At 38.4% G+C, this 12,808-nt stretch overlaps 1 protein-coding gene across 1 annotated transcript; it reads left to right on the forward strand.

Moving 5' to 3' along the window:
* Nucleotides 1-497: 497 nt before the first annotated feature.
* On the forward strand, nucleotides 498-9,098 carry LOC140341080 (surfactant protein C-like). The gene is made up of 6 exons (XM_072426617.1): nucleotides 498-618; nucleotides 4,195-4,321; nucleotides 5,441-5,578; nucleotides 7,509-7,625; nucleotides 7,867-7,989; nucleotides 8,473-9,098. Exons 2-6 carry the CDS (start codon nucleotides 4,205-4,207, stop codon nucleotides 8,554-8,556), a joined length of 579 nt encoding a protein of 192 aa, XP_072282718.1. The 5' UTR covers nucleotides 498-618; nucleotides 4,195-4,204; the 3' UTR covers nucleotides 8,557-9,098.
* Nucleotides 9,099-12,808: the final 3,710 nt, after the last annotated feature.

The following is a 12,808-nucleotide window of genomic DNA, read 5'->3' on the forward strand; positions in this document are numbered from 1 at the left end:
TCTCTCTGCCTATAAATGTATATAGAGAAACTTAGATGCAGCTAATATCTTGTGTCCTTCTGAAGAAGCCAACGAGTGAAACACATCTAGGACTTGAAATTGGAATTGGAATTGCTCCGGAACAAATGTCGAGACGACGAGGGACCAGATGCCGGACACCCCCGGAGTGATTGGCCTGCCCTGCAGGATTGAAGGTAAGTGTGTTTTTGTTTTTTTGTTTTTTTTAGTATAGTTTCTCTTTAAGATGGAAAATAATAATTTTGAATTATTGCTGTATTCATTTTTTGGTAAAGCACCTGAAAAGTCCCCATAACCTAGAACATTGTTTTTTCTCCCAATTCATCATGATGGTCGGTGTGATCCAGGCACACATTGCACACCGGCCATTGATGGTGTGATGAACCTTTGTCATTTCTAATAACCTCCCTAATTAATCCCGGCAGGTCTGCACCTGCTCACATGGGCGATGTCACCCAGTATATATTTACAGCTTCCATCACCTGGGTGTAGCTCATCTCCACCTAAAGTGTGTCAGGAGCAGCTCACTCCAACCTGTAAAACGGTACACGAGAGTCACCGACAGACAGATCTACAGCGGACCAGCACATGCAGATCAAGGTAGGATGAAAGGAATTGTTCTGGTGGACTTTATCAGGGACTACGACTATGTGTCATATGCAATTTTTGTTTTGTATGCAACTTTAGCAGAAAATATAACAGCAGGGATGTCATGAATAATTTCATACAGAGCTATGCCAGGGACTGTGATATTCAGAAATAGGAAGGACTGATTGATCAAGGCTGTCCAAGACTGGAGAAGGTAGACTATCATGGAAAAACATGGGTGATCCAGCAAACGTGGAATCCATTTAAAAAAAATCATTTACTATTGGTTAGCAAATGTTTTCAGTCCTGGACCAGATCCATTCCAGGTTTGCTGGGTCACCCAGGTTCTCCCATGATAGTCTATCTTCTCCAGTCTTTGGAAGCTTTATTAAATCAGGTCCAATCCTGCTCAACATTACAAATTCCCAGGCTCACCCTGAAAGCCTTTCCTGCTTCTCATCCCCTGCAGCTATTAGGTATAGCATTTTATTGGCTCCACAGGCTACATTATATACACATCATGTTCCACACACCTGCTGTCCGGAGAGATATCTCAGTTTGAAGTCTGATGTGATAATGTAAATGGTGAATACCTTATGTGAACCTGTCAGAAAGAGAACCTGTCACATAGGCTGGTTGTCACACACACTGCTTGACTCATACAAAGAGCATGGAACCTGCTGTTTCCTGTCCTGACAGGTCCTCTTTATGTCCTCACACCTGTTGTGTTCACTTGTCCATGTTATTATGACATACACTGTACATCATTTAATCTTATTTTCTGACATAGCTGCTGTGAGTCATCTCTTATGTGGATCCAAGGTAAAAACTTAATATATGTAGAGGGGATAGTACAGTAAGAATTCATAAAAAGATTCCCCGTGTTCTGTTTTTGTGAAAATGATAATATTTAGATAATTGCATGTCATCATAACTAGAACAGGTAAATTATTATTATTATTATTATTATTATTATTATTATTATTATTTGATGTAATATATTTAATGTATTTGTCTTATGTTACAATGTTTTTTAACATTGATGATCAAACTTATGGGTTGTTTTATAATAATATTAATATAATAAATCATATTACATATAAAGTTATAATATATCTGAAATACATTATGCACAATGCAGTGCAGCAAATAAGACTCCAATTATACAGAACAGATAGCAGGATGAGATTGCTGCAGATTTCTAAGAAACAATTATGAGTCACATTGAATAATAAATGTTAAAGTTTGCAGTAAAATTAAAGAGGGAAAACACTACTTAACACCTACTTGGTAAACACAATAAGCCTGATTCATTAAAGCTCCCCAAGCATAGAGAAGATAGACTAAATGGGAGAACCTGGGTGATCCAGCAAATAGAAAAAAGATCTGGTCCAGGATGGAAAATATTTTCCAACTAATAGCAAATTATTTTTAAGAAATCCATTCCAGGTTTGCTGGATCACCCAGGTTCTCCTATTATAGGCTACTTTCTTTAGTCTTGGAGGACTTTGATAAATCAGGTCCAACAATGATGTCTCTGTTCAATCTTTGTCTAATACATTTTACTATGTAATAAGAGGACCTGTCATTCAATTTGTATCCAATCAAACAAGCTCCTCCATTTCCTAGCTGATAGTATATATGATTACAATGTAATGTGATTGGGAAGCTCCACAGTATAGTGTGCAGTCTATCAATGTGTGTCGGTAAGGATGAGCAGAGATTTTTGCAAAATTGATTTAGACTTTGTATAATTGTTGGCAAAATAATTCTTAAATATCACCGGTGGATGCCTAGAAAAAATTTGCTTGAAAAAAAAAAATTAAATTGCTTTGTTTTCTGGGAAAGCCAAGTGATCAATAGGTCAGCGCCGACATGGTTATCATATGACTTAGGAAAAGGGGTAACATTATTTGGAGGTTAGTGTAAAGCAGTGGTCACCAACCAGTGGTCCATTGCAAAATTTGGACATTTTTTGCAATTTTTATGTTTTATTAATAATAAAACAAAAATAATATTCTAATAAATTCTTATATGCGTAATGACAATTTTCGCCTTATATTGAACTCAATTCACGCACTGTACTAGAGACGGAAAAACAAGCGAGGCGCAGCGTGACGTCAGTGTAGTATTAAGTTGTATGACCGCTGCCGAGCCGTACGCTTCAGTATTGTTTCCACCATTACAACATTTACCCCGCTCCGCCAATACCGATTCTCATCCCATTGTTTTATTTTATTTGTTTATTTCTCAGATAATCTTTTAGGTAAGTATGACCTTAGCTGTGTATTTTCTGTAACTATTATAATTAATAGAATCAAACAGTTTGACTTTGATAATTATCATTTCTTGTTTGGTCTTAAAATGAAATAAACCCATAATGAGGGAGAAAAAGCAAACAAATACGTTACATTTCTTTAGTAATACCAAAGATAATACAACTAATGATAATAGTAACAATAGTAATACTTCACCTAACCGTGAGCTGATCAATGAATCAGAGCCGCCACAGCCCTTGTTAGCACCATTATTTTACAAATGGATTTATCTTTTTCGAAAAAGTCATATTAGTGATCCGTGCGATTTGAAATGATGAATTTAGTGGTCAGTAAGGTCCGAAAAGTTGGCCATTACTAGAGTAAAGGGTATTGTAATAAATGCCATAGATAGAGAAAGTTAGAATCATTGAATATTGGTAGCATTAGGGTTAGAGATGATATTAGGGGTGCAGTTAGGGTCAGAGCTGTGTGGCTGCTTTCATCTTTTTTTAAATCCCTGAAACATATTCTAATGATTCACAAAGCTGTATTCATGTATCCGTCACTGGAACAAAGCATCCCGAGAAATCCAGTATAACAAGAAACATAAAATTGCAGCACATTCATTGTACCATCAATCTCTCAGCACTGAGATCTCTGCATGATTCGGAGGCCGTGAGTCGGAAGTAGAAGAGAGAAGGATTGCAGAGGACAAGGAAGGAAGATAATTGGATTGGCAGCCTAATAAACTTTATTCCCATTTACATAATCCGTGTCATTATAATCCATACAGCACCTCGCCCCAACCACCCACAGGGAGCTGGAAGGACATCCAGGGGAAAGTATCTGTACACAACTCCAGGAAAAAGGAATTATATAACAAACCGCCTGTTGTAATCATAAACATTGTCACAAATAAAGTAACAAAAATGGCAAAATCAATATTGATGGTTAAAGGGAGTGGGGCGGACACACCCAGAGACACGTGTAGGCGGTAAAAACCTGAATTGATTCCTCGTGTGTGAATATTAATTAATTTGGGATTTCTCTGCTCTTCATTTCACTTCCTTCATTTCCAGAACAGGAAGAGAAGGGAAATCCCACGGACTGCAAGAAATAAATATTAATAATTGGAGATTGTTTCAATTAAAAAAAAAGTTCTTTCCAATTGTTAGAATGAAATCTATAACATAATTCATCATTTTAGTATCCTCTGCATTTTCCTCCCCACATTCGCTGTATAAGAAGTATGGAAAGAGTTTCTATTGAGCTGTAACAATGTAACAGATATTTGATTGATTGTTTACCAGTTATTTTCTTTGTATTCCAGCCCCCCCACCATGAATGAGAAGCGGAAGACCTGGGCATGGGCAGTCATTGTGCTCTTCCTCCTGGCTATTATTGTAGTAGGGGCGACATTAATCGGGGTGTACATGACGCAGAAGCACACAGAGGCGGTGAGTAGATCTGATAAAAAATTTAATCCAATAAATCTCTGCCTGGCTTATTTTCAGAAAGAATATGTGAACACCGGGATTAATGCATAATAATAATTACAAAAAAAATTGAAGATAGAATAGGTTTTGCTGAAATGCCCCCTTCAATCTGCAGCTCACCCTGCTGCAGTACTCCTTTTCTGCCACTAGATACCCTCAGTGATCCTTGTTGAATGACAGCCAGCAACATATAACCCACTTCTATGGCCTGGCTGTCATGGCCCTATCCTAACGCTGGATAGTAAAAGGAGAAGTAGTACACTGATTAACTCAATTCCCCTGACTCTGCTTTCTCCTACTATCCCACTATCAGCTCAAGAACTGATTAGCCCCTTGTGCTGTTTGTCCTTGTCTTGGTCTAAGCCCTGCTGTGCACTGCAAGAGACTCATCCCAGGCCACCTTCAGATACTTAAATTGCCTCTATTTAAAATCTATATTTAGAGCTCTATTTATAAAACAGGAAATCAGATATTCCTTCTTGGGAATCTTCACAGTAATATGTTTCAATGGCAGCAGTTGATTCCCACCAGGGAATATTTAAGGGAATGTCAGATTCCATGTTTTATAAATAGCCCACAATGTTGTTAAATTATTACAGATTTGCATTAGTTTCTGTTTGCACAGCTTTGACATTGTTTAAAACATATTTGATTTATTTATAGCTAATATTTAAAACTAATTTTTATTAAGTGTATAAAAATAGCAGAATACTGTCTTTGCATTATTTTCCTGTAAAACACAGCAGTGCTCAGACTAGAAGCCAGTAAATGCTTTGTTGCTTTGCACAGTTTTGTGAATACACTTAAAAAAGAGAAGATGAGGATGACCTTATGAGTGTCCTTCTTCTCCTGTATTGTCCAATAAGCTGATTGAGATCTTTGGCTAAGCTCTATCCCGCTGTGATCAGGAACCTGGCTATCTGAGAAATGGTTATAATCCTTTATATACACATCTGCTGTAAAATATATTAGCTATATAAAGGTTTTTTACAATTTGTTTTTTAAACCTTCAGCATGTAGTACGTAAAAAAAAATAGAGTGACAAAATAATGGAAACACTTGTTGGTGGCAATTTTGCAGGTGGTAGAAATGGCGTTCCATGCCAAGAGTGGTGAGAAAGTCCAGCAGACGGTCATGTTGAATGATGAAGTGAATATGGCGGCATTTTATGTGAGCAGCAACAACGTGTCGTCCACCATCCTGTATGACTACAACCATGTGAGTGATACGAGGGCGACCAAATAAAAGTGAAAATAAGCAAATTCCTTCATTTTAGGATGGAGGTCATTGGTTTTCTGTTTGTGGTATGAGCGTTGTGATTTTAAATCCTGGTGAATAAAAAGTGAAAGTGTATACACACCAACACAACTGTGCACAAGTGTGCTATGGCTGTCCATTGAAGAGGAAACTCCCTGGAGGGGTCCTGACAAAGGACAAGGCACGCAATTCTACCAAAACCAGGCAGAACTCCGAACCTTGGGGATCAGCCGGTGCCAGTCCACTAGGAACTAGATAGAGAGTAATGGTGGACGTTGCCAACAGTGTGCAAAACTGATTTGGGGTCCACCATTCTCCCCATCATCCCCTCAGTAGAAATAAGTGCACACGGGCTTTCTTACTGCACACCACAGCTCTCCATGCCTTCAGTCCTTCAGTCAAACTTCCTGACAGCACACCTACTTCAAAAGAGCTTCCGGCCCACAGCTTTAACTCAATGGGCCTAATTTATTAAAACTCTCCAAGGCTGAAGAAAGATACACTTTCATCAGTGAAGCTGGGTGATCTAGCAAACCTGGAATGGATCTGGTCCAGGGCTTAAAACATTTGTTACCAAAAAGCAAATGACTTTGAAGAAACCCATTCCAGGTTTGCTGCATCACCCAGGTTCACTGATGAAAGCGTATCCTCTCCAGCCTTGGAGAACTTTATTAATTCAGGCTCAGTGAGCAGGGCTGAGACACCATGGGAAGAAATGAGGGAGAAACAAAGCTACTGTGGGGTTCCTGGTTGGCTGGGAGGCTTCGGGCCCTTTTACAATGCACAATTTGCACCTTCATATGTTTGGAGTAACAAAGCAAAGGCCACAAATCTTCAGCAGAGACCCTGAATCTGCAGCTTCTGCCCTCTCTGGGGTGAAAAGCATAAAAATCTTTGCTATAAATAAATAAGTGGCAAGTTGTCTCAATAGAGCTGGAGACTGGAAAACTTTTTTTATTTTACAGTGTAATAGCCTGGAGAGTCATTGCCTTTGTCACATGACCCCATTTGGAGATTTCGGATATTATTGCTACCTGTGCCAGAGTAATGCCCCCCCCTTTCCACCACCATTTCCATTTATTGTATAGGTGTTAATTGCCAATTCCAAAATTACTTATTTTCTTTGCAAAATTTCTCAAACTTTCATTTTATTCATACTAAACAGCTTTTAAATCCTTACATTAAAAAATCTACTTTTTTATTTTATAGAGAAATGATAAAATTATGAAAGTTATGAGAGCCCATGGCTCAAAAACAGATCCATAGGAGCTTCTGTGACATTGAAAGCCCATTGGACCTTAAAGAAGTTATCACCAGAAACTATCTTCATTTACTTATCTGCTGATTCCAATGCATTTCATCTAAACATTAAAATTCTATCCAAATCTCGCAAATTTTGGCAAAATTTTAGAAGAAATAAACTGTTCAGTTTTACTTACCCATAGGCTTCCAACAATGAAGTGCACAATCCTAGTTTTATGAGGGAACCTTTAGTCCAAATTATTTAATCCAAATTCACTTTTTGTTCCTCATGCTGACATTGAACGCTAATTGGAGTCTAATTTTAGCAAATGTAAAATTGTTCATTTGGAGACAAATCAAATTTGATGAAAGGTTCTAGTGATCCCAAAGGTTATGATCGTTTCCAGGGACAGAAATCTGACATCTGTACTGGACTCAAGTCCTTGTCCCAATTGGGTTTCCATATCAGAGAGGGGACTGTATGTTGTTGTTCAGCTTCGGTGCTGATTGTGTCCCTCTCTCGTGTTAGCATCTGGAGATGGCCGAAGCTTCTACAATGCCAAAAAACAAAGCAGACTATAGAAATCGAACCTCTTTTATCTAACTTATCTGTAACATTTTCCAATAAAAGCCTCTGTGTCACCCCCAGGGTTTCATCGGCTTCAGACGCAGCAATGGAAAGAATTGTTACATTGTGAAGATGGGGAAAATCAATGTACCGACAATGGCCGATATTCTGAAGAGCATCAAGCAATTTCAGCGGCAGGTAGGGACTGATATTTCTATAACTGCACACAAGCTGACATTCTCTATCAGGCTGGCAGTGGGAGTGCCTGTGCTGGGTGCTGAGAACAAACACCGGAGAGCCAATATGCCAGTTTCAAGTCTGGCATCCTATGTACTAAAAAAGTATTCTTCTGGAATCTTGTCTTGTCATCTCTAATTGAAATACATTTTAAGTGAAATCATTTTCTGAATAAAACAAGTCCTCTTTGGTCTTCATACAGAACACAACAAGCGACAGCGATTTGTCATACGACCTGGTGCCAGGAGAGGAGGCTGATAGGACCACACTGGGTATCCCCGTCAACATCTTGTGCAGTGACGTCCCCATCCACTGGGCCGCGCTGGTGAGTTATGCTGCAGAATACCACCTGGGAAACTATTTATCAGTTTCAGGTAGTGGGTGGTATGGGGGGCAGCTTTAGGATCCAAAACTGCCATCTGCATATTGGTGTGCTCCAGGATTCTGAGCCCATCGGTGGTGTGCTAAATAGAAGTTCTCTCACTCCGAGGTTTATTCTGGTTAGATTTTAAACATTGAGCTATTTCTAGTTGCTTTTACATGAACCTCACATATATCCAATCCACAAAGGCCCGAACTTTGACCCAACAGAAGAGACATGGTGGCTTCCCTTTCATGTTTGATGAATTATGAGAATTATGGTTCCCACATCCGAAGCCACGTGAGGTCCATAATTCACCAAACATGGCCAAGTCGCCAAGTCTCTTCTGTTGGGTCAAAGTTTGGACCTCATGGTTGGGATCTATACGAGGTTCACTTTCCAATGCCTAGAAACCAGTAAATCATTTTATTTGTATTGTTTCCTTAGAGTGACAACCCACAACAGCGCTGGAAGATATCGATCAGGTTCAACATCTTTGGCATTGAAGTGAATTTCACCTTTGAGTCTTGATCACCCCATTCACATTTCTGGATCTACTTATTGGTCGTTGGCTGTGTTTCCAGAACTGGTTTTCTGGGTTTACCAGGTCTTCCTAGAATCCTCCTCAAACTCTTTAGGGACTTTTGGAATAGCAACGGGACCAACAGGACTAAATGATGATATTGTGCACAACCAAGACAGCGCAGAGTGATGGCACCACCATGGCACCACTCCAACATATTCATGCCAATGTAATTTATATGATTCATCTTATCATTATGACCTTTTCAGAAAGCGATGACTGTAAGTTCTGCTTCTGGTGACACTTATAGTTTTGGGGAATTCTATCTGATAAATAAAAGTCTCAGGAAAGACTCATATGTTGGTAAACTTCAATTCCGGCAAACGTTGGTTCATCGGCTATGATGGGAGCTCACCAGCCCAATGTGTCATCACCTACAATGCTGCGTCACACGACGATTCTTTGAACTAGAAAGGTTCAAGCTGCTTTCAGAACTTTAACTTTTCATTTTTTTACAGCTTTTTCTTTGAGTATCTCATAAAATAAAGGAATTCCCACAAAAAGTTGTTGTAAAGGCATTCTGTGCTAATGACAAAGCAGTTGTGTGTTTCCTCGTTATATTTAGGCTTTTATGACGATTTAGTCAGTAGGACAGAGCGATGATTACTTGCCAGCTAATAGTTATACTAGTTGTATAAATCACTAATCTAATTGAAAAAAGTGAAAAATTCAAATTTGGAATAGGTGATTTTATTAACCCAAATTTTAGCTCCTGCATTGGGTGTGAGAGTACATTCCAAGCAAAGATTTCCATAAAGAATTGGCTGGGGGGGGGGTTAACCCTGGGACTTCCTCACTCATACCCTTGTCACGTGCACGGCTCCAAGACTTTTCTAGAGCTGCCCCGATTCTCTGGAATTGTCTTCCTCTTCCTATTCTGCTCCTACTTTCTGCTCATTTAAAAGAGCCCTTAAATCCCAACACTTCACCCTCACCTACCCGTCTTCTTCTGTCTCCTAAACCCTCACTACTTCCCACCATTCCATATCCCCCTTGTGTGATACTTCCCCCACCTCCTAGATTGTAAGCTCTTCGGGTCAGGGTCCTCCCCCCCTCCCATGTCACTGTCTGTACCTGTCTGTCATTTACAACCCCTATTTAATGTACAATGCTAATATGTTGGCGCTTTAGGGCATATGCAGACCTGCTTCTGAAATATGTTATCGTTAAACGCTCCTGGATGCCAACTCTGCACAGCTGGGTGTCCAGGATCTTTTTCAGGAAAGAAAAGCTTGCATTTGCAGAAGCCTGTACAGGAATTTATAGACGTTTGTTCTGACTCTTTAAGCACCTAAAAAAGTCAGCAAGCAATTCCCTGGCCTTCTCCACTTTCTGCTTTCTTACTCCTGCACAAACTTTTATGAGCTGTTGAATACAAGTCTATGGGGGTGCTTGGACAGCAAAATGACCCTAGAAGCTTCATGGAGGAAAAGACGTGGGATTTGGTGCCACATCCAAAATGACATATAGTGGTACAGACCTTTATTTCTCCTGAGATGTTCCAACATTTTCTGATTCGTGTGTAGCTATCCCTCCTGGGGTGATTTCGGATACTGGCACTGCCGATCCGGTCCAGCAAGAATTTAACTTTTTTTACTACTTTTATGTGGAATATACTATTTCATGATACTGGTCTCTTCATTCCAAAGGAAGCAAATCCTGCAAAATGCTTTAAATGCTAATGGGGACGGGATGTATCTCATATATATTTATATATATATTTTATATATATATATATATATATATATATATATATATATATTGTAAAGGGTATTCCTCTTTTAATGAACAAATTAATTATGCTTTAAAATAAATAAAAAAATAGGGTGCCTAAGGAGTACATGAACGGTGTTTTGGAACGCCTCAAGCCAGCACAAAAAAACAGACCCATTAGTTTTTATTGAAACTATTTTACAAGCCTTCTGTAAGAGTTTGCAGTCTGTAAAAATCCTTATGATAGCCTGAAAAATGAAGGTCTGAACATGCCCTATAAACACATTTTATTGTTAATAATAATATTAATGTTAATAATATAATGATGAATACAATAATAATAATAATAATATTGTTAATAATAATTTTAATGTTATTAATAATAATAGGATGATTATTAATAATATTATTAAACAGGATTTATATAGCGCCAACATATTACGCAGCGCTGTACATTAAATTGGGATTGCAAATGACAGACTAATACAGACAGTAATACAGGAGGAGAGGACCCATGAATACATTAATAATAATAATAATAGTATTAATGATAATAATATCACATGATGGTGTAAAAAATATTAACACTGGTCAACAAACATTTTCTTACCAAACAGAATAAAGTGACTTTAGGTTATGTTTGATGCACAGATTCCACATATGATATTGGTTTTGCTAGATTGGCTCTAGTTTTGAAATAATGACCTCATAGAAAACTAATGAAACATGAAAATTAAGCAAAATTAAACTAGATATATGTATACAAAATTTAATTTTTGAAATTCTTAATGTCAGTATATTCTATATTCAGTATATTTACAGAACTAATCACAAAGAAGTCATTGATAAGCTCAGTTTGTATGATTTCCTTTTCTGCTGATGATCAGGACGGCTCCAGCAGTAGTCTGCCATCATGTGTCTCTCCCATCTGATTCCTTTCTTCCATCACCTTTATATCTTGATGGATCCTCTCCCCTTGTTCCTCACTGATATCACCAAGGTTTTCTGGAAATGTTGCATATGGAGATAGTGTACCTTTATACTCATAGTAGCACACACATTTATAAAGTTTAGGAGGAAGTTTTATACCAGTTCTTCATAATTTTGTGCTTTATGGTTCCCCAAGAAGTTCCTGCCCACCATGCCATAGCTGTGCCAGGCAGAAGCTTCAGTATCAGTCATGTAACTTGTGACATTTCCATCATTTATCAGTTTCTGGGCTCCATCAAAGATTCCTGCTTTTATATTTCACTACTCAATCCAGGGAAGAATCTACAAATGTATTTGCAGCAATCACCGTCCTTGTTCAGAGCTCTAACAAATTGCTTCATTAATCCCAACTTTATGTGTAGTGGGGAGAGAATGATTTATTGTCAGCCATTGGCTCGATGTCGCTGCACCTTTTTCATGTTTTCCCTTGGAGGCCATGTCACTTTCTTCCAGTGATCCCGCTTTGTTCTATCACAAGCAGATGAAACACGGGGACTTTGTGTATTCACTTTGTGTCCAAGTAGGAAGTTCCCCATTTTTATATCAACACGTATGGACCATTGGTGTTCATGTAGCAAAGCTTTCGTAAGACCATTCTGATATTTTCATATTCTTCTTTAAGTTTTGTTGAGTGGCCAGTTGGAATTGATGCATAGCAGTTTTCATTATGCAGTAAAACAGATTTCAAACTTCAAGTGGAACTGTCTATGAAAAGCGGCCAGTCTTCTGCCCGGTATTCTGATCCTCCCATATGGGCTAGTAGTCCAGGGATGTAACAACACAAAGTCTCCATCTTCACTGAAATATGGTCGGAGTGCCACCTCTCTTGTCCTATAATTTATGGTCTGCTCAAATATAATTTTTATCTTCTTATCTTCCGCTCTCAGACAATTCTCTTCTTTTAGCCCGGATGATAAAAGTTCAGATGATTGTTATGATAGACTTAGATCACGTATTAAATCATTGAGCTCTTCTTGGGAGAACTGCTGGTTTGATGAAACATATTCACTTCATATTCACTTCCTGCTAACTCCTGGATTACACTCCCTGTATATCCTCCATGTCAGATACAGGAATATCAGGGACTGATCACTGCTATGGGAACATCAGCACCATGCGGCACAGGTCGTCTTGCTGATTCCAAATCACCGTACTCCCACTTGTGTTTCTTGTAACGATTCTTTTACATTCCCAGCACACAAATAACAATCATTATGATGATTTCTGGGCTCCCGCCATACCATAGGTACACCAAATTTCACACTTTTCAGTTTTCCACCGACGTAGGCACTCTACACAAGTTCTGGAGAAAACGTATGAATAAAAAGAAGGCAAATGAAAGTTTAATGAAAATAATGCTACATGTAATATATAAAATGCAAAACGGTGTAAATAAAGAATGATAATAATTTGCTGTATTAACATTTGTTGTTGGTAAAATCGTCCATTCTGATTCCTGTATCACAAGAACTAGAGCCAATTGAGTGAATGTGATTT

This window comes from Pyxicephalus adspersus, chromosome 11, assembly GCF_032062135.1.
Source record: "Pyxicephalus adspersus chromosome 11, UCB_Pads_2.0, whole genome shotgun sequence".
NCBI lineage: Eukaryota > Metazoa > Chordata > Amphibia > Anura > Pyxicephalidae > Pyxicephalus > Pyxicephalus adspersus.